The sequence below is a fragment of the Lampetra planeri genome, chromosome 39 (assembly GCF_965212315.1).
Source record: "Lampetra planeri chromosome 39, kcLamPlan1.2.h2, whole genome shotgun sequence".
Lineage (NCBI taxonomy): Eukaryota > Metazoa > Chordata > Hyperoartia > Petromyzontiformes > Petromyzontidae > Lampetra > Lampetra planeri.
Window position 1 is genome coordinate 7075348 of NC_136145.1, and position 27619 is coordinate 7102966.

Genomic DNA, 27619 nt, shown 5'->3' on the forward strand with positions numbered 1-27619 from the left:
CTCCCCCACCCCTCCCCCCCTTTCTCCCCCACCCCTCCCCCCCTTTCTCCCCCACCCCTTCCCCACCCCTACCCCTTTCTCCCCCACCCCTACCCCTTTCTCCCCCACCCTCCCCCTTTCTCCCCCACCCCTCCCCCCTTTCTCCCCCACCCTCCCCCCTTTCTCCCCCACCCCTCTCCCCTTCTTTCCCCCCCTCCCCCCTTTCTATCCTCCCCCTTTTTCCCCCCTCCCCCCTTTCTCTCCCCCCCCCCCCCCTTCGACCACCTCCCTCCTCCCCTCTTTCAAAATGTATTACTGAACTTCTTTTGCACCGTACGTAGCCAAGCTTGCGTTTCGGAGTTGACTATTTTTGGCATTAGCCAAAGGTGATGAATGGGCCTCATCGTGTGGAGGTGGGAAGTCCATAATACTGTTTATGGTTCCCAGAGACAGACTTTGCAGCAGTGAGCTTTGGTGACTTTGCCGGGCTGATGAGTCTCATAGCTGACAATCCATGCGGTTTACCCCGTGTTAATCTTGATTTGAAGCTTTCGTGACTGCAGGAATCCATACTCTTTGGTTCTTTCGGTAAAGTCACGTAGATAGAACATTAATAGATCACAACGTTTCGATCACAACACAAGCGACCGTCTTCAGGTGAGAGAGAGAAAGCTACTGAAACAAGGTCTTATGCAGGCCTGAGATGGGTGCAGCCTCATGGTAAGAGGGCGGGGCTAGAGATGGTCTCCCTGAGGCTGTTGAAGTGGCTATTGTATTGTGAGAGATTAGCATGTCAATGCACGAGCTTAGTATGTGGCAGCATCGGTGACTTGCCTAGTATGTCGCAGCATTGGTGACTGAGCGAGGACATCCAACCCGTCAATACAAAGACATCCAACCTAATAATGCAACTCTGAGAGTCAGCTAAAATCCCAGGAAGGATGGAAACATCACAGCAGGTTAAGACTTTACCTGGTTAATCACGTCCTTCCAATGATTGCTCAATTTGTACCCATCTTCTCAGTTGAAGTTGTGTCTGTGTTTATATATCTGGATGGCTTCATGAACAAATCTCTGATGATAGCCAGTGGGTTTGCAGAGTACCTTCGTCTTAGAAAAATCTATTTTGTGTGCCCACAGCATTAAAACAATGATCCACAACGGCAGAGGTATTGGTCCTACCATGCTTCAGATCCGCCTTGTGTTTGCGAACACGGTCCAAGACACGTCGTTTCGTTTCCCCAGTGTAACTGCTGCCGCAGCCACAACTTAGTTTGTAGACACCAGGATATTGCATGTCAGGAATGACATCCTTTACAGATGGGATCAACTTCTTGGTTCTTTCGGTAAAGTCACGTAGAAGGGAAGTAATGAAATAATAAAAATAAAGCATGATAAAATAATTTTATTTTATTATGTTTTATTTTTATTATTTTATTACTTCCCTTCTACGTGACTTTACCGAAAGAACCAAGAAGATGAATCCCTGCAGTCACGAAAGCTTTAAATCGAAAGATGGGATCAAATCACGGATTTTGTGTACTGTGTTGAAACGAACCTGGATCTTGTGTTTGTTTAAGATTTCAGAAATATTTTGTAACCCCTGTTATGTATGACAAGGTGATGGTTTTTATTTGGTCCTCAGATGGTTGTCTCCTCATAGCTGGGGAGACAGCTTACGGATTGTACGGTCAGAATATCCATTTATCCTGAGAGCTTGGTGTACGTGCTCCAGCTCACTGTCTAGGTGGTGCTGGTTGGAGATGCAATGAGTCCTATGGTGTAGTGTTTTGATGAGGAATTTCTTCTGGGAGTCAGGCTCTAGATAGGCATCCGTGTGGGTGGCTTTCCTGTAGACAGAATGTCCCAACGAGCCATCAGGTCTCTTCTCGATCAAAACATCCAGGAATGGTAACTTGCCATCCTTTTCCACTTCCATCGTGAATTTGATGGCTGGGTGAATGGAATTGATGTGGTTGAAGAATTGGTTTAGTGCTGGCTGACCATGTGGCCAGATGACGAACGTGTTATCCACAAGGAAGGACGTAGGGTGGATGTCTGGATGGCAGTTGTCTAAAATTTATCCTTGAAAACATTTGCTACCACTGGCGATAAGGGAGAACCCATTGGGGTACCCTCTTGTTTGTAGAATGTACCATTCCAGGTGAAGTAAGTGCCTCACCAAAGTTGGCACATCAGAATTAAGTCCCTGTTGGACCAAGTCTTCAATGATTGCAATGGTGTCAGGCACATGTACCTTGGTGAACAGAGAGACTACATCGAAACTGACAAGCAAATCATCTGGAGACAGTGAGATGTCTTTGATAAGAAAAAACAAGTGAGCTGAGTTAAGTATAGCTGAGGTGGTCTTGCCAGTGAATGGAAGCAGGGTCTCAGACAGAATACCCCGTATTCTTGTACAGGGAAATTTAGTTTTCAGGTCCATACGGCGTACAGCCGTTTCAATACGGCCAAAAACTATTTTTTGTCTATTTGTGTTTCTCTCCCTTGTGATGATACTTTGTAGGATGAACGCTGAGAATTATAAGGGCACGGGGTGACCAATAAGGTCTGAATTGGTCTGTAATAAGGTCGGCACCGGTTGACAGGTGAGTCCCAATAAAGATAAAACTGCCCCACATATAACTACATCCCTGCTGCAGCTGCTCATGATGTCAGTCAATCACAAATGCTCAACGTTATTTTACTGGTGACCCAAGACAAGGAGACGACAACGGACTTGTTCAGGAACTGCTAATGGTTTTTGCATAATGCATACGTCTGCGTGCGTTGTGTTACACGTTCCCGTGTGCGTTGTGTTACACGTTCCCGCGTGTGTTGTTTGAAAAGCATTGTGCTTCACCCAGCACTATTATTCTGTCATATTGGGTTCGTATCTTCATTTTGCAGATTTAAAAAATAAAGCAACCTGCCCAGTGCCGGATTATCCTAGTGACAAAAGTAGCCACAAATGCTACGGGACCCGCACTTTCAAGGGCCCCGCGCTAAATGCTTTCAAGCTATCAATTCCGGTTCAGTGATTCTGCACTTGCTCTATGACTACAGTACTATACTGCCTTCAACTTTTTTCAACGACTGGGTGTTTAAGGTTAGCGAATTGTCGTATTACCTGGCTGTATAGCAAATGAAAAAATACAATTACTTTACTATGCAAGTAAAAATTTTGTCTTTTAATATTTCTGTTTTTTATTTAGGGCCCCTTTATAACAAATGCTATAGGCCCCGCACTCGCTTAATCCGGCACTGAACCTGCCTTTATAAACGTAATAAATAGTACGTGTTCGTGATTGTTCCTGTGTTCTTATCTGCATGGATGTTGTGGTGGTATAATGCTTCGCATTCTGGACCCCTAAAAGCCAGAGCTTGCCGATTCGCAGTTGAAACAATACGAACTTTGCCCTTTATAAGGATTTTGAACCAAAAATACTTGAGGACGACCGCTTGTGTTGCGATGGAAACATCGTGATTTCTTTTATTTTATACCTACGTGACTTTACCGAAAGAACCAAAGAGTATGGATTCCTGCAGTCACGAAAGCTTCAAATCAAGATTAAACAGTCTTACAATTTTAGTTCCTTTTCAAAATTGTTCGCTGCCCTAGTTTTCAATTATGCGATTTCTGATAGCTTTGTATATTTTTGTATTCTCATTTTATTCTCGGCCCCCTCCGCCCCAGACAAACCGGGGGGGGGGGGGGGGTCACCCTTGCCAATAGTTGCTGTAGCTCAACGGGCCCAACCCCTGGTGAAAAAAATAATTAATAAAAGTAAAATAAAAATAAAATAAAAATCACGACGTTTCGGGGGCAACACAAGCTTCCGTCTTCAGGTGAAACCGTCACAGCACGATAGCTGTATCAGACGGAAGCTTGTGTTGCCTCCGAAACGTCGTGATTTTTATTTTATTTTTATTTAACTTTTATTAATTTTAAAAAAAAATTACCTACGTGACTTTACCGAAAAAAACTAAGAATATGAATCCTTGCAGTCACGAAAGCTTCAAATCTAGAACAAAACTAAAGTTGATGATGATGAATCCCGACTCGAACGGTGCCAGCTCAAGTCTTCTTTCATTGGCAAGCATCACGAGACAAAGCGAACTATCACGCCGAGTCCAGCAGGCGGCGCGCCAGGCGTTGCATTGAGAATCGGGCACTCAGAAGTGCGAAAAGAAGAACGGAGAGATCCGAGCGTGGAAAAATTAACCCGTAAAAACAAAGTTTTTCACTATAAATTCTTTATATGCGTGGCGGCTAGAGTCCTCTCGTCCTCTGGCTTGAGATGGCTGCCACCTATGGGTCATATGATTGCCAGCCACCATTAAGCAATTGGTAATTAAATATAATTTATTTTTTCCTAAAAAGTGTAAAACTTTGGAAAAAAAATTTCACGAAAATAAATTGTCACGCACAACGAGTCTGTGTGCAAAATGTCAGCTCGATTGGATCACGGGAAGTGGGTTAAAAAACGACCGAAAGATTTGCACGGTCGTAAGCGCGCAAGCAAGTGAACTTAATATAAAGGATTTAAAAATACACCGAGAGGTCAGATATTGATCTACCACGTTTTCCCCTACACACCAAACCTGGATATGTTTCTGATCCCACACTAGGTCTATCAAGACTGTAATCAAGTTCAACACAATACTGTAACCAGATGTCGGGGCAAATCAATTCATGATCCCTCGTTATACCTGGCAACCCCAGGCATATAGAGGAACGCGTGAATTAACCACTTGATATCATGCAAACTGTTACTTAGAAACTTTGTTTTGGCCCGGTGGTCGAGACTAACGATAGCGTGTGCCCAAGAGGACGTTCCCCGCGGAGATGGAGGGATTGCATCACTTTGCGTGCATGTGCTCTGTGGAATGTTCGCATCGCAGGATCGCGGGATGACGGCGGATCGGGAATAACGGCGCGTGGTGCAGGAAGGGCGCTCTCACAAATACCACTCTGTTGTTGTTGTTTGACTTGCATCCCACTGGGATTTTTGCACACAGCGTTGGTGTACGGTGCTTTTTCTGGAATATTTTTCTGTCTTTTCTTGGATTTTCTGTTTGCACATAGTCACATAGTCACTTTAAGATAGTAGTAGGTTTTTACCCTTTCAACTGGTACAAAAACTGACACCTTTATACAAGGCATCATGTTTGCAAAAGGCGTTATCTAGTCCTACACCAATGGAGACTAGGCTCTAAGAAAAGCTGTCTCGGGTGTGGATCAATCAACTTCAAGGACCGTGCATATCATTATCATTATCAGAGTTGTTTCTATTTGTTTGCATTTTGACTGCTTGTGTTGTGGTTATTGCAAACATGATGCCTTGTATAAAGGTGTTAGTTTTTGTACCAGTTGAAAGGATAAAAACCTACTAATATATTTTGCCACTGGTAAAGGTGGTCTCATAGTGTAAATTACTTTAAGATGTTTTCTTGTTCATGTTTTTGTCTTTGATTGTTGCGGTTGCACCCGATTCAAGAGCCGAATGGCTCACAGGGCTCTACCAAGTAAATTAAATTGAAATTAAATGAAACTCAACGTTGACATCAGCGGTGTTTGTTCAGCACGCCTGACTGCTGACGAGTCCCAGAAGGGCAAAACCAGATTGTGGGTGCTCAAACAATCACCGCTGGTTAACATAACTATGTTAGGTCAAAATGCAGATTTTGGCTCCAACATATTAGATTTTTTTGTGGAAATATGAAACAGAGATTGTTGATGCCATTACCTAGAATAATACGAATAATTGTGGAGTGGCCGGCCAGGAATGAAATACGTCTGAGAATGATCGTGTCAAGTTGCTAGATGTATGTTAAACTTCTTTCGCACCGTACGTAGCCAACCGTGCCAATCGGAGTTGGGGGGGTGGGGAAGGACAACAAACAAAAAGGCCCCTTGTGTTTACATTGCCGGAACCGTGAGCAAGATTGCGGGAGGCCTTTAACCACCAGCAGTGGACTGACCATGGCTGATGATGATGAAGTCTCGATGCATTCATAAGAAGTTTTTTTTTTGGGGGGGGGGGGGGGTTAGATCACGTAAATAAATAAATGTGTCGTTAAACCCGCCACCACCCGACACAGCCAACTATTAGGGGTTGTCACGTGAACAGAGCACGCGATCTAACCCCAAAAAACCTCTATTATGGACGATATTGGTCGCGTGTTGTTTTCGTGACTGCAAGGATCCTCCATACTCTTTGGTTCTTTCGGTAAAGTCACGTAGGTGAAGATAAAAAATATAAAAAATAAAAATAACTAAATTAACTCACGACGTTTCGGAGGCAACACAAGCTTCCGTCATCAGGTGGGACAACCACAGCAGAAAAAACAGAATTACTGTGGTGGGCACTACACTAATCCTGATGACGGAAGCTTGTGTTGCCTCCGAAACGTCGTGAGTTAATTTAGTAATTTATTTTTTAGTTATATATTTATTTATTTCACCTACGTCACTTTACCGAAAGAACCAACGATTATGAATCCCTTGCGTGTTAAACCTAACGACGCGCTGCTGCTGCTGCTGCTGCCACCGCACGTGTTGGTTTGTCGGGGTGACGTCACGCGGGGGTGACGTCACGCGAGGGCTTCCCCGGCGCGGTGACGTCACGGCCAGGATCGGCGCCGCAGCGAGGAGCTCAGTCCTCCTCCTCTTCACCACCACCACCATCATCCTCCTCCTCCTCGTCGCCAATTAGAACGATTACAAGCAGCAGCAGCAGCCTGCTCTCACGACGTGGTTGGCGGTGGTGGCGGTGGCGGTTGGCCGGGGCCCGTCCGTCCCGCGTGCTCCTTTCGTCTCCTCCGCCGCCGTCAACCGCCGCTGCTGCTGCTGCTGCCGCTGTTGTCGCTGCTGCTGTTGCCGCTGTCGGCGTTGCGGGCTCGAGGCTGGCGCCATGTCCGTGGCGGGGCTCAAGAAGCAGTTCCACAAGGCGAGCCAGGTGAGCACGCGGGGGTGGTGTTGGGGGGCCCGGGGGGGGGGGGTGTTGGGGGGCCCGGGGGGGGTGTTAGTGGGCCCACCACCGAGATCTGGGGGAGGGGAGATTGTGGAGGAGATGGATAATTATTGTTAATACACGCGGCGTATCGATGCACCCGAGTACTGGACTGAGATATGGAGACACGGGTAGAGAGAGACGGGGAGACATGGGGAGAGATACACGGGGAGAGCGAGACACGAGGAGAGAGAGACACAGGGAGAGCGAGACGCGGAGCGAGAGACGGGGAGAGCGAGACACGGGGAGAGAGACACGGGGAGAGCGAGACACGGGGAGAGCGAGACGCGGAGAGCGAGACACGGGGAGAGATACACGGGGAGAGCGAGACACGGGGAGAGAGAGACACAGGGAGAGCGAAACGCGGAGCGAGAGACACGGGGAGAGCGAGACACGGGGAGAGAGACACGGGGAGAGCGAGACACGAGGAGAGAGAGACACGAGGAGAGAGAGACACGGGGAGAGCGAGACACGGGGAGAGAGACACGGGGAGAGCGAGACACGGGGAGAGCGAGACACGGGGAGAGCGAGACACGGGGAGAGAGACACGGGGAGAGCGAGACACGGGGAGAGCGAGACGCGGAGAGAGAGACACGGGGAGAGCGAGACACGGGGAGAGAGACACGGGGAGAGCGAGACACGGGGAGAGCGAGACGCGGAGAGAGAGACACGGGGAGAGCGAGACACGGGGAGAGCGAGACACGGGGAGAGCGAGACACGGGGAGAGAGACACGGGGAGAGAGACACGGGGAGAGAGACACGGGGAGAGCGAGACACGAGGAGAGAGAGACACAGGGAGAGCGAAACGCGGAGCGAGAGACACGGGGAGAGCGAGACACGGGGAGAGAGACACGGGGAGAGCGAGACACGAGGAGAGAGAGACACAGGGAGAGCGAGACGCGGAGCGAGAGACACGGGGAGAGCGAGACACGGGGAGAGAGACACGGGGAGAGCGAGACACGGGGAGAGCGAGACGCGGAGAGAGAGACACGGGGAGAGCGAGACACGGGGAGAGCGAGACACGGGGAGAGCGAGACACGGGGAGAGCGAGACACGGGGAGAGAGACACGGGGAGAGAGACACGGGGAGAGAGACACGGGGAGAGAGACACGGGGAGAGCGAGACGCAGAGAGAGAGAGAGAGACGCGGAGAGAGAGACACGGGGAGAGCGAGACACGGGGAGAGCGAGACACGGGGAGAGCGAGACACGGGGAGAGCGAGACACGGGGAGAGAGACACGGGGAGAGAGACACGGGGAGAGCGAGACGCGGAGAGAGAGAGAGACGCGGGGTGAGAGAGACGCGGGAGACAGAGTCGCAGGGAAAGAGACGCGGGGAGAGAGACATCTGTAGACAGACACGGGCGTACAGGAGACACGGGGGACAGACTGGGAGACAGTCACAGGGGGAGAGAGGGAGACGGGAGGAGGGGGGGGAATTCAGAGACACGGAGACTCGAAACAGGTTCACGTGGAGAGACGCGGGGACACGGGGATGTGGGGGCAGAGACAGAGACGTGAGAACACAGGGGACATGGACACGGGGTCACAGAGACATGGGGACACGGGGTCACAGACACGGGGTCAGGCTATCGGTAACGCAGAGGAACAGACACACGGAGGCTCCGAGTCATGTGGACAGAGACGTTGACGCACGAAGACACTGGGTGGGGTATGGCTCGACAAAGAATGGGAACGGGGATATTTATACACGGAGACACACGGGGGCACGGAGACAGATACAGCAGCGATGTGGGGGGCACGGGTACAGACACAGCAGCCGTGTGGGGGGCACGGAGACAGACACAGCAGCCGTGTGGGGGGTACGGGTACAGACACAGCAGCGATGTGGGGGGCACGGAGACAGACACAGCAGCCGTGTGGGGGGCACGGGGACAGACACGGGAGTGACGTGGGGGGCACGGAGGGGCGGCAGAGACGCGACGAGGAGGCGCTGGGATTCTGGTGACAGCAAACGCCGAATCACAGCCTCGCGATCACCACCATCATCACCATCATCACCACCATCATCACCCTCACCATCATCATCACCATCGCCACCGCCGTCCCCACCATCACCCTCATCACCATCATCATCATCACCCTCATCACCATCACCACCATCATCATCATCACCATCATCACCATCATCATCATCACCCTCATCACCATCATCACCACCATCACCCTCATCGCCACCACCATCCCCACCATCACCCTCATCATCATCACCATCATCACCATCATCATCACCACCATCACCCTCATCGCCACCACCATCCCCTCCACCATCCCCACCATCACCCTCATCATCATCACCATCATCATCACCATCATCATCATCACCACCATCACCATCGTCGTCGTAGCGAGACACAGAAACATGGGGCCGTGACGACCCTGGGACGTGGTGGGGAGAGAGACGTGGGGACCCTGGGACTTGGTGTGGGGTGGCTGGGTGGGTGGGTGGGCGTGCGGGAACCACGATCAGCGGCGAGCGGTGAGACACTGGCAGAGGTCGCAAACGGGTTTTGATTTTGATTCCTTACCCGTACCCGGCCGCACCAGGGTCGCAAACGGGTACCCGTACCCGGCCGGGTACGGATAGCCGGGTATCGGGTAGGGTACGGGTATCGGGTACCCGGTTGCGACCTCTGGACACTGGGCGGTGGGTTGAGAGCAGCCACAGAAGCGAGCACCGTTTGGTATGTGTGGTGGTGGTGTGTGTGGTGGTGGTGTGTGTAGTGGTGGTGGTGGTGGGGTGGTGGTGTGTGTAGTGGTGGTGGTGTGCGTAGTGGTGTGTGTGGTGGTGGTGGTGGGGTGGTGGTGTGTGTAGTGGTGGGGTGGTGGTGTGTGTGGTGGTGGGGTGGTGGTGTGTGTGGTGGTGGTGGTGTGTGGTGGTGGTGGTGGTGTGTGGTGGTGGTGTGTGTGGTGGTGGTGTTTGTGGAGGTGGTGGTGGTGTGTGAGTGTGGTGGGTGGAGCTGGTGGGGTGTGTGGTGGTGGTGGTGTGTGTGGTGGTGGTGGTGTGTGTGGTGGTGTGTGGTGGTGGTCTGTGGTTCTGGTGGGGTGTGTGGTGGTGGGGTGTGTGATGATGGTGTGTGGGGAGCGGTAGTGTAGCGGTTAGTGCGCTGCGCTACGAACCCGGCGGCCCGAGTTCGATTTCCGCTCACAGCCAATTCCAGTGACGATTATCTGAACCTGTCCTGGTCCTCCCACTAGGTATACTCAGCCTCAAATGAGTACCTGGTGCGAGTGAGGGTTGGTGGATCAACTCCCTCCCTCTGGACGTCAGTACAGCAAGTGTGGACCAATCTCCATCAGTCCCATCCGAGTTGCACCCCCCTCGCACGCTGCGTTGTTGTAAGGGAGTTACAATTTTTTTTTTAAACCCGCTGCTATATAAGAGCCTTAAAATATGATTGTATATAGTCCCAAGTCTAGTGGTGCACGGGGTGGTGCAGGAGTGGTAACGAGAGGAGTTGATTGAAGGAGTTTAACGAGAGGGTATTTTTTTAGTCTATGTATGTGGATAAAACTTCGATTAGCGACAGATTTCTCAATTTTGATGGGCCACTCATCATTGACATCCTCATCATCTTCGTCGTCGCTTTGGTTTGAAGGCAGCCATGATCGATCCATTGCTGGATGAAGGCTTCCTCAAGCCGTCACTATCTCTCACGGTCTTGCAGTGAGTGTGGTGGCAGCAATCCCAACTAGCACCGGCTGATTTCATCACTCCGTCTCCACACTGGACGTGCTCTCGCCTCATCGGTTCCCGTCATAGGAATGTGGAATTTACACGCTCGTGTCAGGGGCCTGCTGCTTCGACAGGGATGGAAACTGCTTGGAATGGATATTTTTTGGGAATATCGGTTGTAATGAATACTAAATGAGATTACCGGACCGACGTAATATCTTTTACACTTTGACTGGATGTTAGATGCGTAATGATTTGCTTCCATCTTCATTCAATTAATAATGGCGAGTGAAAATATATCGCCTGTATAATCAAGACTCAATTCTCCTGAATGCAGAACCTCTTGGCTTACCAGGGCTTAAATGACACAATTAAAGACAAATATATCCCCCTGTGAAACCTTAACAGACTGTGTTGGTGTAAGTGCTGTTGACGAGAACCGAAGAAGGCCGGCACGGCACACGAGGGTTGGGTGGCCAGCCCCACCGACCGCCTTTGTCTCCCTAGCGGCGATGTTTACACGCCGCACCAGATACTCATTTAAGGCTTCGTGGACTTACGGGAAGCCCAGAACCGGTTCAGATAATGGCTGTGAGCGCGAATCGAACTCGCGTGTCGCCTGGTTCGCAGCGCGACACGCGTGACAAGTGACAACGTCTCTCGCAGTCATCGGCCACTTGTGGCTCACCTTGGGGTCAAGGCATCGCCCACACTCTGGCCATCACCTCCCGCAGTCCTGCGATGCAACGAATCCCGCTCGCGCCTACACGTGAGCCGATCTCATCGCTCCATCTCCGCGGTGGTCGCTCTCCTCTCCTCCTCCTGTTGTGCCCTCCGTTGGCTGCGATTCCGTCGCCAGTCTCGTCCTATCGACCACCGTCATCGTCCCACACTCCCACGGCCTCGACGTGTCCGACCTTAACACCACTTTATTCTCCGCACCAATCAATTGGATGTATTATTTAACTTGCGTGTTTTCTTCCTGATCCACGTCTTCCTCTATTCTGCCTCTCGATGTGATGATGATTCCCAGTGCCGTATTACACCTCTTCGTGCATCTTTGCCATGCGTATTAAGAGTTTCCAAATTTGTTCGTCAGTGTCCGTTTCTTGTCTTCAGATCCATATGTCACAGCGGGTTTAATATGCAACTCACCGAATCTTTGCTGAATGAATGCCTCTCCACGTTTTATTGGCCATAGTAGTTGGTGAAGGGGGGGTGGGTCGGGAGGGGGGGGACTTAGGACTAGTTCAGATATCACCCTCCCCGATGTTATCCATAGCCAAGTTTATCGCACAGTGTGCGTTCCACTGCACCACCACTCCCCACAAACACGGCACGTGTACGTGTACGTACAGCCCTTTTGTCAGCCCCGTTTCTGCTTGACGGGCTTCCCCCAGTGGCGTTGTGGGTCATGGTGGGGGGTTATTTTGGCCATACTTCACCACCCTGGTCAGTGCGTGTTGGTGAAGGTGTGGGAACTTCACAGCGTCCAGTAGAAACAAGGGATTTCGCGGAACTTCCCCTCTGCTGCCGGTAGCCTAGCACCCGATACAACACGAATTAATCAACAACTCTTGCACACGTGCCGATGCACGACACGTAAACCATCATGATCGGTGCTCGCCAGTGAATCTGTGCGTCCGTTGTGTGCCTGTTTGACGCGCATCGGTGTCGTGCGACACACACACACACGTGTCGCGCGACACACGTGTGTACCGGTGCGACGTGTAGCCAGCTGAGCCCCAGGTGTTGTCACCACCACCACCATCACACACACACAGCTGCTCTACGAACGCGATTCAGTTTATTGTTCTCGATGAGCATCGCGATGAATGACTGAATATTTATCCAATACACATTTAGTAATAGATGTTCAGCCCCCGACGAAGCTCTCAAGCACGCGGAGCGAAAAACGTCGGACGTCATGGCCTCAACGGCACGCGATAACCACCCCGAACTTGCCCTGGAGGGAGACGAGAGATAAGCGAGTGAGTTACCCACGCGGCGACTTCTACTGGCACGACTCAGCGGCCACAACGATAGGCAGCCAAGCAACGTTCCAGCGGCGGTGGCAGAAGAGCAAGCACCTGTGGCTACATGCAAGAGGTGCTCGTAGCGGCGTGCGTGGGGTTGGTGGTTGCTTTTGGCTGCCTGCCGCTCGGCGTTTGAAGTGAAGCGCGCGCCTGCCACGGTTCGCATTCCATGGCGGGCGTTTGATGATTCTCTCGTCTCGTGATTCTCGTCTGGAATCTTCCGAGAGCAAGTCGTTGGGTGGAAGTGTAGCGTGCGTGGGTTGTGGTGGGGCCGTGGTGGTGCAGCAGTGAGCGCGCTGCGCCACAAACCCGACAACCCGGGGTTCGATTTCCACTGGCGGTCAATGGCGATGACGATGATCTGGACCGGTCCTGGGCCCTCCCCCCTGGGTCGACTCAGCCTCAAATGAGTACCTGGTGCGGTGCGTCAACATCGCCGCTTGGGAGACAAAAGCGTCGTGCTGGCCACCCACTGTGTGCCGTGCCGGCCTTCATGGTAGCTCGCTTACAGCACTTGCTTCTACAGGCTGTTAAAGGCTGTACAGGGGATCTTTGTGGTGGTGCACGTCTGTAATGCGGCACTTTGAAGGTGAGAGTTGTTGGATCATGTCACCATCAGTAGCCATGTTCAGTCGACTGCTGGATGAAGGGCTCCTGCCACTGCCGCCAACCACCTCTCACCAATCCCGTACCGATCCGCCTACCCCTAGGTTCGTGAAACTCTGCTGGGCTGCGGGGTGGCCAGGAGGTGGTAGTACAGCAAATAGGTTTGCGAACGTATTTGTGCACGCCACTTTTGGGTGCTACATTGCGTGGAGGGTTTTCCCCAGGTAAGGTCCAAAGTTTTCGCCCCACAGCCAAAAGAAGGATTCGGCAATATAAGAATAGGTTTTACCCTTCCTGGCAATAAAAGAGGTGTTAAGATGCTAACCAAGCAGAAACCTTTTGCTCTGGTAGTATTTGCATTGTCTTCGAAATTTATTGGTCCACACCAGAGACAGCTTATGATGTCGCTGCACACAACGATTCAGCTGTTGGCCTAATGTCCCAATTATAATGATCCACCTGAATGTAGTCGTCAGACTCACTGTTCCCCCTATAAATAAATTACACTTATGATTAATATTGGGAGTATAACATTGTTGGCTAATCCCATAGCCCAAAGGCCTAATTTTAGTATAATATAAATAAATAGATGTATTTTTATGATAATGGCACAGGCTGGAAACAAAACATAAATCCATCATCGCAATTATAACGCCACCGTATTACAGGACAATGCACAGTAAAGCAGGCTAACGTTTCAGGCAATTTTCCTTCTTCAGGGTCGTGAGTCGGTAGCATTTTTGAGTATTTGGAGAGGGCATTTTCCATTGTGGTACCTCTGACGCTGGGAAATTGGGGGGCAGTGCTGTGGTGGACTTGTACGTTTCTTTTCTAATGACTCTTCCTGACCTCCCTTGAGAAGCCCCACAGAGTGCTGAAGTACACTGTGGGCCAAATGTCTTGTGACCCCCCCAATTAATAAACCTGTAAAAAAAATCCTTTGCATATTCATTTCTGTTTTAAATAAACCTTGAAAAATATTAACTTTTAGAAAATTTAACGGGGGGATCACAAGACATCTGTAGCACCCTGTAGAGGATTCCAGATCATCATCGTGAGCCATGATCAATCCACTGCTGGATGATTGATCCAAGTTGTTTGCCGTTCCTCACGGCTCTGCTGTGTAAGCATTCTCCTAGAAGCCCGTACATGAGCTCATTTAACTACTCCATCTCCTCGTCGGACGTTCTTTCAGACGCGTTCCTTTCGTTGGCTATTATTTTCGATAATAAATGTAATTAAATAATATCTCGTTTAAAAAAATTCCATGTAAAAAAATAAAACCATTTTTAGCCTATCGCCCTATGAGCCTTCAATAGTTAGGTTAACCAGGAGTGTTCTCTTTGAGGTGCGTGCTTATCTGGATCAGCTTCGACCTTATGGGTCTCATCAGCAGTCAGCTGTGCTAAACGAATGTCGCTGATTTACAAGATGTTGTTGGTGAGTGCACCCTCTCTACACACCATGGGGTCGTAGGCACAAAAAAGTGCAATGTTGCATAAAAATCCTCGCCAAAATGCTGTATTGGTGCATTCCAGGCAATCAAATACTGCACTGTACATGCGTACGACGCGTACGTACATCCCTTTTGTCAATCCACTGCTGGATGAAGGCTTTCCAAAGCTGTGTCGGTCACTGGGATTATATACGGCGCATACTATAGTTGGTCAGCGCAGGTTGCATAGCAATGCAGTTAAATAATGAATAGAGTACAACAATGGATTATTGTTCTCTCAGACTAGCCTCAACCGTATTTACCCATGGGTCTAAGATGCAGGTCATTTTCCACGTGGGGGGCAGGGAACGGTAGGCGAGTTATTTGATGAAGAATTTAAAACAGTTCCTGCTTGGGCGGAATTAATATCACAGATGCGTGAGTTGCTCAGTGAGTTTTTGTGCCATAATAACTTGGAAACAGGGTTGGTGTTTACACGCAGAGATGGAGCCGTCTTGTGTGTTAAAATCAGAATGTTTATTTTTTTCTGGAGGAATCCCATGAGTGATAAAAAGCTAATTTTTACAGATGTCCCGTAGGGGCGGGTAAGAACGTTACAGCAACAAAAAATACAAAAACACGATAGGAGCGCAAAGTACAAGAAAGGTGAACAAATCACTCAAACACATACAAATACAACACTATAAACCATCCCCCCATTCTGCCAGACAAAGCCCACTGAGGTATTAACTTATTTTTCAGAAGCGACCTGGCCACAAATGATCGCTCAACAAAATGGCCCATGATTTGGATATTTATAGCACCAAACTAATCTAAATAATCTCAATGCATGTTGATTCTAATTGTGGAGGGAAAAACCGGAGGACCCAGAAAGAAATTCCACGCGACCACGGAGAGAGCGACACCGCAAACTCCAAATCTACAGCAGCAGGCGTCAGGGTCAGGGTCGAACCCACGACCCCCTGCGTACCAAGACACCCACGTGCAGGACTTCAAGGAACCTTTGATTGCAGTTGAGCAAAGGAGGGATGCCGAGCTGTCCGCGAGGGTTTGCAAATGCGCTCGCTGCGTGCTGGCTGGGTTGCTCCTGGAGCCCCTAGGGTGTCTGCCGTACGGAATAAAAAAAATCGATCGACACCACGGAAAATTCGCGCACGAAGCAACTATTCATCCTTGTCCTGCCAGATGAAACTGCCAGCAAATCCGCTATCAATCTAGGGTTCGTGATCAAATATGCTTAATATTCTCATTTACATTTCTTGTTATATTTCCCGCCCCGGGTTGATCTGCTCTGTGATATTGGCGTCTTGCCATGAGACCAAGCATCCATTTGGATCTGTGGCAGAGCTGAGTGCACTGTTAGACAACGGCCCACGGAAACGGATATCAAAGAGCTCCCTATGAGATCCCCTCAAAGTGACGTTCGTAGGGGAGAGTGCTCTCCCAGCCAGCCTGCCACGTGAGAGTAATTTTGACAGCAAAACCATTTTAAGTTCTCAGCTGTAATTTAGCAGGGTTAAGTGCAGAACAATTTTTAAGGTGATGATTTTTTTTTGTGCAGTCATTGATGATTGGAGTATGAACATCAAATCACTACGCTTTAGAACCCTGTATTGTCACAACCCATTCTATGCGAGTCTGTGGGTCTTTATGCGGGTCTATGGGTCTCTATGTGAGTCTATGTTTCTCTATGTAAGTCTTATTGGTCTATGCGAGTCAGTGGTGACTAAGCTGAGACTTGTAAACTCACTACGCTCGAGAACCCGTTTTAATCACACCCCAGTCTATGTGAATCTGCGGGTCTCTGTGTGAGTCTATGTTTCTCGATGTAAGTCTTATGGCCTACTTGAGCCAGTGGCTACCGAGACCAGAAACTCGCTACGCTTGAAAACGTGGCGTAGTAGTCACAGGCAGCTACCAGAGTTAGAAACGCAGGATCTCAGCCGTGCCGACTCAGCGTTGCGCCAGGCACCTCAATTAGGCTTCATTTTAAGAGATGTAAATTCATCCGCCTGAAAACCTCCATTGATTTTTCCTAAGAAGACTTTTGCCAAGGAATGGCATTCTCAGCAGTTGAGTTCTGAGCTTAAGTTAATTGAGCCTTCTCACAGCAACTGCAATACGGTATCGTGATTAAAACATGTTCCTTCACTGTGGCCATCTGAAAGCGATTGCAGCATTGCATTCGTTCCTAGCGCTGCAAGCTGTCTTGCTCGCAGTGGAGTCACTTGGTGGTCGCTCATTCCCTGCTGCTCGGATTCGAGACTTTATCTCAGCTGGTAAGGCCCCATTGAGCTGGGCAGTTCGTCTGCAGGGGCGACCGCAGCCCAAGACCGCCGGTAGTGGCGGTAGTTGCAGAGACAACTCGGGCTGGGAATGTGCAAATTCACCGGAGCAAAAACAACAACAAATTATTTACAAACGGAACCCCGGATAAACAACGAACGGGGCTCGCATGCTAATCACAGACGCGTGTAAATAAACCGCATGCAAAGCCTCAGACGTAACGGAGCTCGGAGTATTGCGCTCGCAATTGTGGCGGAGGTAATCTCGCAGCATGGCCACGATCGCGCGTGCCAAACGAGGTAGACCTGGAACATTGAGAGATTGCTGATGAGGACTTTTCAAAAAGTGTTGCGGACCTCTTGTTGTTGGAGTTGTGTGCCCTCGGCTCTCTGTACTACTTACTCACTGCCCAAGGTCACGTCTTTGACCTTCCTGTTCTCTGCCCTGCTGCCAAAAGCAGTCTCCCAACTACAATGTCATCCCATTGGCGTTTATCTTAACAAAATATAGATATGTGTCAACACCTTTGTGTTGTCACCGTGATGCACACATCCCACGTTTTGTGGCTGCGTCTTGGGATGCAGTTGCATGTAGGTGCTGTGCAAAAATACGCAAAGTATTCATATTCTTGGTTCTTTCGGTAAAGTCACATATAGAAGGGAAAAAAAAATATATATAAAACAATACAAATTCTCACGACGTTTCGACTGTAACACAAGCAATCGTCATCAGGTGTGAAATCCACAACAAGGGGTTCGACTTTTTTCAAATTTTCTTGCTGTGGATTTCACATCTGATGATGATTGCTTGTGTTGCAGTCGAAACGTCGTGAGAATTTTCATTGTTTGATATTTTTATTATTTTATTATTTCCCTTCTACGTGACTTTACCGAAAGAACCAAGAATATGAATCCCTGCAGTCACGAAAGCTTTAAATCAAAACGAAAAGTGTTGTTTGTATGTAAGTCACACCGTATGTAGCCAACAGTGATAATCGGAGTTGCGTGAATCATTGTGATGATTCACCTCGGATCGCCACTATCCGATAAATCTCTGCGATTCAGGGGCGTCAACTTTGTTCGAGAAATGATTGTTTATTTAATGATTTGCCTTCTCGTTTGTATCGTTTCTTGTTTTTTCTCACGTAATTTTTGTGCTGTTTTGTTCTCTCTATTAGCCTCAATTCAACATTGGCATATAACTCTTTGGTTCTTTCGGTAAAGAAATTATTATTTCATTTCATTCTACGTGACTTTACCGAAAGAACCAACGAGTAATTCCTGCAGTCACGAAAGCTTTGAATCTAATTGGGATATAATTTGCGCAAGTCGACAAACGTAAGTTCTTACGTGCGTGTTTCGACGAGCGAAAGCGAGCCTAAGAAATCGTTATTAATCGTTAAATTAACTCGTCATCGTGAAGACTTATTGGCATCGCGGTCACAAAGTATCGTCGTGGAGATCGTGAATTTGAGTAAAGTCCGAAGTTAAATGCTTGATAACCTGTGTATAAACACAAGATTTGGCGCTTTCTTGATTACCTTTCAAAAATGCTATAAGTCACACGCTGAAAGTACAAATCTGTCATTTTCAGTCCATGGACATGGAGTAGTGGTTGGCAGTGCCACGGCAGCTGTGTGGAGGGGGGGGTTGGAGGCACGAGGGGAGGGGGAGAAGGGGAGGTGAGGGGTCATCGCGCTGTCCCAATGCAAACCGGGAACCCATATTTCAAATATTTTTACATTTATTGTTTCCAAATCGATTTGAAATGTCAAAAACAAACCCCAGAAATTGACGAAAATAAGCCACTTGAATAACCACCCCGCTCCCCCTCCCCAGTGAATTATAAATCTTTCCCCACAAAGTTAAACTCGTAGCCTCAATCATCGCTTTTAGACACTTTTTACCCTGGCGTGGCTATCGTGGACATTGTGCCACCCCACCCGGCAGGCGCGACACGCATCACTAGACACGACCAGCCGAGGTGTTGGGAAGTCAATTTGCTCGTCTGTCATCTCCCTGCCCCTAGGCTGCGAGTTGAGTGCGCGCCGCGTGCTCAAGTCGTCGGACCTCGTAATGTCCGATGACGTGGCCGGGTTCCTATCGCACATTGTTTAACCCGGTAAAGTCACGTAGGTAAAAAAAATTAAATTAATAAAAGTTAAATAAAAGTAAAATAAAAATCACGACGTTTCGGAGGCAACACAAGCTTCCTGTGTTGCCTCCGAAACGTCGTGATTTTTATTTTATTTTACTTTTATAAATTTAAATTTTTTTACCTACGTGACTTTACCGAAAAACCCTAAGAATATGAATCCTTGCAGTCACGAAAGCTTCAAATCTAGAATTGTTTAACCCGTACACAGCTCGCCGCAGCCCCGTCACGCCACGTGGGGCTGTTCGCTCTTATGGTCGGGGGAGGGGTTAAATGCGGCGGTGGCGAATGGCTCGCTCGGCATGTACGCTGGGATTGCGCCAATTAATATCGCGGGGTTTAAATTTGCTCAAATTAAAGCCTGGAACAACACAGATTCCCAAGTTTCCATGACGACCGGGCAACAGGCGGCCGCCTCGCGTTGCTCGTTAAGTTTTGCAGGCCAGGGACGGACTGGGTTGTACGAGAGAGCGAGCGAGAGAGCGAGAGAGAGTCCGGTTGGGAACGTGAGTCTCCCTGCTCGCTCACCCGACAAACGGGAGTAGAGCGCAACTCCCATCAGGGGGATCCCAGAAGGTGGTGGAAATTCCACGTTCCCATGGCGGACCAGCAGTCTGTCCCATCACCCGACCACTGCTCGTTTTCCACATAAGTGGTACTTATTTTATTGATCTTCTTGGTTCTTTCGGTAAAGTCACGTAGAAGGGAAATAATAAAATAAATAAAATAAACACATTAATTTTTTAATGTTTTATTTTTATTATTTTATTATTTCCCTTCTACGTGACTTTACCGAAAGAACCAAGAAGATGAATCCCTGCAGTCACGAAAGCTTTAAATCGAAATTTATTTTATTGACTTTGGAGGGATGAAATTTCACGTTTCCCACCCTGATCGGGTCTTGAATTTGCAACCTTCCCGCGTCGTGGAAGTGCGGACTGTGTTTAGTCCGCAAGGACCATGAGTGGAGATTGCTCAGAGATAAATTGTAGTAAAGCGATGTCAGTGGCAACCATTAAACCGCTCTTAATTCATAATTCGTGCGAGTTGAACATCCACCGGTGTCGTTTTTAGATGGCCTGCGGAAGGCAGTTCATCAAGTAGACCATTGACCTCGTGTGGCTATTTTGAGCGTCACGCTTCGTCTGAGAGCACTTCGCTTGTCCCACGAATACCAAAACTCCTCCCACAAGAATCGGCACGAGGCCGTTCCGCAAAAACAAGCGACACCTTGGCGAGTCGAGGAGTTTACTCTCGTTATGTTAGCAGGGCAGCCGAGTGGTGGCGCATCTGTTAGCGCATTGCTGCTCTGCTCGTCGGTGACGAGTGATGTCCGGACCGGGCCCCGTCTCCATCTTTGCCCACCCACGCTGGGCCAGCAGCGTCGGTGGGCCATGCAGATTGGTCAAGCGATCGACGCGGTCGACGCGGCCTCCATCCAGCAATGGATTGATTGGCTCACTTTGGTCCCAGGTCCCTTCTCTCCCCTTTGCCAGGGTTCCAGAGACCCCTTTTACCTGAGTCCCAGATCCCATTGATCCCCTTCACCCAGGCTCCTTTAGCCTGAAAACCAGGTCTCCTTCACTCGGCCCCTTTCACCTGGCTGGGTACCAGGTCGCCCTCCACCAGGATCCCCTTTACCTGGGTCCCAGATCTTCTTGGTCACCCCCAAGCAGGTCCCCCATGACTTGGGCCACCTGGTTGCTTTGCCGCGCAGGCGGGGGCCGCGTGGTCGTGCCGAGCTCGGTAGACCTCGGACTACGAGCCGCCCTCCCGCAAAGCCGCTCGGCACGCAACGCCCAAGCGTTGTACCGGCCGGTGAGCGGCCGCTCGGTCAGTTCGACCCCCACCAACGGCGGCTTGGCTCGCGGCCAGTGTGAAATGCGGCGTTTTCTGCGCTTTATGATTTGACACCTCGGCCGAAGGAGCGGTAGGCTGTCGTTGCCGCGAAAGTGGCTAAGTCAGGGAATTGGCGATTCCATGGCCAGTCCCATCGATCGTCGGCCATCACCTCCTCCCCCCTTCCCCGAGGCACGATGCCCTCATGGTCTCGAGGTGCCACCCAATTGCCTCAATGGCCAACGTGATGATGACGATGCAACTTTTTATTCTCGGTCAAATTTGTATTTCACGGAGCCAGTCTGGTGCCACGTTAGCGAGATGTTAACTACCTCGCTTGATATACAGGAGGTCGTGGGTTCGGTCGTGACCCAGACGCCTGTATATTTGGAGTTTGCATGTTTTCTCCCCGTGGTCGCGTGGATTTTTTCTCGGGTCCTCTGGTTTTTCCCCGCACATTTAGAAACATGCGTTTAGAGTACTGTACTTGGCTGCTATAAATGTCCACATGATAAGGCACTTTATTGAGCTGTCATTTGTGCCCAAGTCACTTCTGAAAAATAGATATATAGCTCACTAGACCTTACCTGGTAATACAAATAGTTTAGTTTATAGTTTTAGCTGATTTGCGAACAGGAACGTGACATTTTTTTTCTACCAATTTTCAAAAAATAATAAGAACACTCGTAAACAAGGGTCAGTGGTTCACAGGGCAGAGGGGAAAGCGGAAGGTTTTGAGCCTGGACTTCAACAGAGAAAATGTTGTGACAGTTCCGAACTGGTGGTGAATTCCAGAGGGGGCAGCAGCGGAGACGATGCCCTCTCATTGGCCGGAGCTGGGTTTTTACGCAAGGCCTTGGTTACACACACGCAGTCATTAAGATGAGACGTTCGTTTCTCGCAAAATGATTTTGTCGTGGGTCTGCACTGACCGCGTTATGGCAGACGGGCGTGCGTTGTGGTCCCGCCGGAGTTAATATCCACGAGTAAGGTCTCGGTTATTTCTCCGTTTGGCACGGTGTCAGGCGGGATGTGCGTATGTGCTGTTGAACTTCTTTCACACCGTACGTAGCCAACCGTGCTAATCGGAAGTGCGGGGGAAGGACAAGAAACTAAACGCATTTCAACAAGCGGTTCTAAATAAATTAGTTTGCGCATTGCGCACTACGTCGTAGTTGCCGGGCAGCGATGTGAACGCGAGTGTCGTCAACGCCGCCGTCACCATCGCCGTGTCATCGACATAGCCGCCGCCATCGCCGTTTCATACGTGAACGTTGCGTGATGGAGGGTTTACAGCCGAGCGATCCGTCGTTCGAGTTGTTTTACTGCTCGACAATTCACGTCGCGTTTGATCGTTCAGATTGACTGTGGCTTGCTGCCTAGTCAACCATTGATGTTCAGGCCAAGTTTTCAACAATAACTTGTGAAGTGAGGCCTTACAGTGTGCCTTCATGCTTGTAGAGTAGGAGTGTCAACATTTGGTGAACTCATATTTGCTCACCTGCTTGTGCACCTTTCCACTCGTTCGCTCACTCACCCACGTACTCACCTGGTGGCTCTCCGGCTCACCCTCACACTCACCCTTTCACTCATCCGCAGATTTACCGACTCACCTGCTCATTCACTTGCTCACTAACTCGCTGGATTACTCGGTCACCCACTCATTCACTCGCACATTCACTCACCACCCACTCACCTATTCACCTCCTCACCCACTCGCACAATCACTTGTGCACTCACTCAATTCCTGACTCACTCACTCAGCTGCTCATTTGCTCAATGACCGACTCGCTCGCTCACTCAGGATAACCTATGTCATGTGTATACAGTATGAGATAATGCGTGTCCTAGAGTTCATGTACGCAGTCATTTGCGTAGTCGTTTCTGTGTCACCGGTAAATCATTCAACAGGTCGCAAAAGGGTTGGGAGATTCTTTATATGTGGAAATGAAAATCGGTGTTTGTCACGCGGCAAGTCGCCATATAGCTTGTGTTGATATTACAATAACATTTCACGGTGGCAATAGAAGTCATCTGGAGTGGCACGTAAAAAAAAACCACACGGATAGGTCAGAAACCACAACCCCGCGACAGAGGTTCTTTCACTAAAGGCGCACGCCACAACACCGGCCTAGCCACTGGTATTCCCCTTCTCCTCCTCTTCGCCAGCTGCCGCTCGTTATTAAACCCTGCCGGGAAGGGCCGTGCCCGTTTGCAAGCCAAACACGACTGGAGTGCGGCTGGGAGGGGAGAACAAAGATGCGTGGCGATTACGGAGCCGTCTGCCACCTCTGCCACTGCCCTGTCACGCCGGAGGCATTGATTTGCGCGGCACACGCTGAGCGCCGCACACGGCACGTGCCGCACATATACACGCGTGGCAGACATCATTCGCACACCCCACCCTATGCGCGCACGGATCTTACTGCACACACACACGGTGAATGCACCGCACGTGGCACACACTGTGCACATTACAAGGCACGCTCAGGCACACACGCCACTGACCGAACACATTGCAGACACCATTCGCACACCACACCACGCGGATCTTGCCGCACGCACACCGCACATGCTCACAGGGAACGCGCACCATACATGGCACAGACTGTGTTCTGTACATGGCATGCAAAACACACTGCAGACATCACACACACACAAACACACCAGGAAATCCCTTTGACTCGTATCATTTGATAACACTGCGTAGGTTTTGTACGGTTATTATCGACTGTGCCGAGACATCCGCTCTTCGTGTAATGACACCAGATCTGAAATTACTCCAACCTGCAAATTAATCAAGCCCCTGTCCAATGATTCTGGGCTTCTGTTCAGTTAATGGGTTAGCTATTTTAGTCTCAATATTAGCATCTTCTTTGTGTTGTTTCTCATTTAACCCATCCTCTTTGTGCAGTATTGTGAACTCCATTATCGTATGCATAGCTTGTTCGTAATGCCCATGCATTCTAACTAATCGATTTTTGGCACACAAAGTTCAAAGCACGTATTGTGAAGTTGAGAAGAGATTTTTTTTGACAATCGATGCCCCGTTACGAGTCTAATTTGGGCGACAGTGGCACATTGGTGACACCCAAGAAGGACCTGGGTTCGACTCCCGACTCAGCCACCATTCTGCGTGTGGAGTGTGTACATTCTCCCCCGTTCTGCATGGGTTTGTTGTCATACCCCCCAGCACCTCCGATTAGCACAGTTGGCTACGTACGGTGAGAAAGAAGTTCAACGTACACTCACGTGTACATTGACACACTTTGGTGGAATCACGGACCACAATCTGGATTGGAACCCCCCAATCTCAGTGGTGGCTGTTGGCTGGCTCACTGCCCTGATGCAAGCAACGTGAGCCACATGGAAAGTCTGCCAGGAGGGGCAGGGCAGGACAGGGCCGCATTGCTGAGTGGGGGAGGCGTGGGGAGGTAGGAGGAGGAAGAGGTGGGGGGGGAGAAGGCAGTGGGGGGTTCTTCTGGAATTTGAATCAAGCTGTCATAAAATAATTCAGGACGTGTGATTTCTTTTTTTCCCTTCAAGGTTGCCGAGCGCAGGCCCAAAAGCCCCCAAAACGCCGAACGGCCAGTAACAAACAGCACCGTCGAAGGTGTCGTGGATGAGAGTTGATTCGTCTCTTACCAATAAGCCAGCTTATTGGTAAGAGGTTGGGAATACTAGGACGACGGCAATTATGATGGGGGAGAGGGCATGCCAAAGTGAAGCAAGTGGTGACCTGCAGTGTGGAGGGAGAGTGAGTGGGTGGGTGAGTGTGTTGTTGTGACTTGCAGTGTGGTGGGAGTGAGTGGGTGAGGGAGTGAGTGAGTGTGGTGAGTGAGTGGGTGAGTGTGTTGTGGTGATCTGCAGTGTGGTGGGAGAGTGAGTGGGTGGGTGAGTGTGTTGTTGTGACTGCAGTGTGGAGGAAGAGTGAGTGAGTGGGTGAGTGTGTTGTGGTGACCTGCAGTGTGGAGGAAGAGTGAGTGAGTGGGTGAGTGTGTTGTGGTGACCTGCAGTGTGGAGGAAGAGTGAGTGAGTGGGTGAGTGTGTTGTGGTGACCTGCAGTGTGGTGGCTGAACACACGGCGTGGATGAGGCAACACAGTGAGACTCAACGTTGGTGGAATTCATGACAAGAGTCATTATGGCACTAGCGATAGAAGAGTGAAGAGGAGGCGACTGACCGTCGATGAGCGAGTGACGCGAGTGAATCACTCTAATGATGATTTAAAGTAATGATTTGCATCCACTGCTGGATGAAGCCCTCCCCATACTGTGCCAGTCCTGGGGATTGTTTAGCCATACGTCACCGTGCTGATCACTTGGTGAAAGTGGGAGGAGGTGAGGGTGGGGGGGGAGTACAGCAGTGGGAAGGGCGGTGTTCAGGGCCGGTTCAGATAATATCACTCTCCACTGGTGCTTGTCGTGGGCACGAATCAAATTCGCATTGTCGGGTTCAGACTGCGGTGAGGTCACCACTGCGTCAGCTGTTCACCTCCGCGGTAAATGCAGCTGTTGCCAAATACGGCGTGGTCGTGAGATTTCGGGACAATGCCCGGTGGGCCGTGTCATTGCGTGCTAGCCGTTGTTTCGTGTTCGTCATCCGCTATACCGTTAACGAACGGTGTTCGCCGCCGCCGCCGCCATTGTCGACAGAGGGCGAAATCCGCACTCTGTTTACATTTTTATCGAAGGAAATGAACGTCTCAGGTTACTCTCCCCCCCCACCTTCTTCTCTAGTACAACGGGAGATGCTTGTAATTGGATGTCTAGTTTGGCGATCCACTCTGTGGCTTCCTGAGATGCCGAGTGGAGAAATGAGGTGCCTCCTCCCTCAACAGATCTCTGCAGGGCAGGGCAGGGCGGTGCGTCCCACGGCCTGGGACTCGTGGTCACGGTCGCACTTGGGGGTCACAGTCCCTCGCCTCCCACTCGTGCAGCGGGTGACCACCCCTGTGCGCATTCGGTTGGGTGACTTCCACCGTTCAAGTGGGGAAGCATCAACCTCCCATTCTCAAGCAGCTGTTCAAGACATCAGGTCACTTCATTGCCCTCGGTATAATATGCAGCGGATCAAATAACAACAATGAGTCACTCTTTGGTTCTTTGGGTAAAGTCACGTAGAAAGAAAATAAATCAAATAATAATAATAATTTTACTTAATTTATTTCCTGCAGTCACGAAAGCTTCGAATCTAGTTTGAACAACAATGAGATTGATTTGTTTTTGAAAGGGCCCCATCCTCCTTCACGCCGGGCATGAAGGAGTGCTTCATGAGCTAAATGGCTTTTTTTCAGAAAACGACCTGGCTACAATTATAGCTCAACGCGTGGAAATGTATAGCAGCCAATTGATCTGAACGCCGTGATGTTGATTCTAAATGCGAACAGAAAAACCGGAGAACCCAGAGGAAAAATCCACGTGACCACAGCGAGAGAGATGTGCAAACTCCACAAATATACAAGTCGGGATCGAAGCCACGACCTCATGCACACTAGGCGAGGGAGTTAACGTCTCACCACCGCGGAGAAGCAACTCCGGTCGTGCCCGCCGTGGGACGATTGAGTAGAATCGACTGTGGTCGTGACGCGAATGAATGGGAAATTATTGTGTCGCAGTTTGAATCTTGCGTCGTGATCATCAGACTCCGTGGCTCATCACATATTCTTGGGTTTTTTCTGGTAAAGTCACGTAGGTAAAAAATTAAAATTAATAAAAGTAAAATAAAATAAAAATCACGACGTTTCGGAGGCAACACAAGCTTCCGTCTTCAGGTGGAACCGTCACAGCACGCATGCTGTTTCAAGTAAATGAGAAATGAGAAGCTTGTGTTGCCTCCGAAACGTCGTGATTTTTATTTTATTTTTATTTTACTTTTAGTAATTTTAATTTTTTATCTACGTGACTTTACCGAAAAAACCCAAGAATATTAATCCTTGCAGTCACGAAAGCTTCAAATCTAGACTCATTACATCTCCAGTCATCAGCCAAAGTGCTCATTCGCACACGTGCCTGTTGTGGAAATTCCACGTTGCCATGACAGGGGGATGACCACTGTTGGCTTAGTCGACCCCAAGCTCGGAATTCCGAACGTGAGTCGAGTGTGCTAACCACAATGCCACATGGCCGGATGATCGTTTATTTTTAACACATTGCAAGTATATCCGTTTGTCAGTCCGCTGCTGGATGAAGGCCTCGCTATGCCCTGTCCATCACGGGGGAGGTTACTTGGCCATTATTCATTCTGCGCTGGTCAGGACAGCTTGGTCACGCGGGGAAGATTATTCGGCTGCTCTAAATTTCCACGTGGTAATTCACTTTGTTGAGCTATCATTTGTGGCTCCGGTTGCTAATAGCTCAGTGGGCCTTACCTGGTAAAAAAAAAAATCTTTTTTTTTCTTGTATTTTTTTTCGTGATTTGTTTACCTTTCCTACACTTGGCACTCCTGTCGTATTTTTGTGTTGTTGTTGTAACGCTCTGACATGTTTCGACTGGACATCTGTGACAAACAGCTTCATAGCTCATCTCGTTCCTGCAGTATAAATACACATT

At 49.6% G+C, this 27619-nt stretch overlaps 1 protein-coding gene across 4 annotated transcripts in view; it reads left to right on the forward strand.

Annotated features, from left to right (window-relative positions):
* Positions 1-6572: 6572 nt before the first annotated feature.
* The window catches only part of LOC144731560 (endophilin-A3-like), a 74643-nt gene continuing 53596 nt past the window's right edge, over positions 6573-27619 (forward strand). For 3 of the 4 annotated variants that reach the window (XM_078612700.1, XM_078612703.1, XM_078612704.1), the window contains exon 1: positions 6573-6941. In XM_078612700.1, the coding sequence (XP_078468826.1) occupies positions 6897-6941 (45 nt within the window). In that variant the 5' untranslated portion in view covers positions 6573-6896. The remainder of the gene's footprint in view (positions 6942-27619) is intronic. The other variant, XM_078612701.1, reaches the window with a different exon arrangement.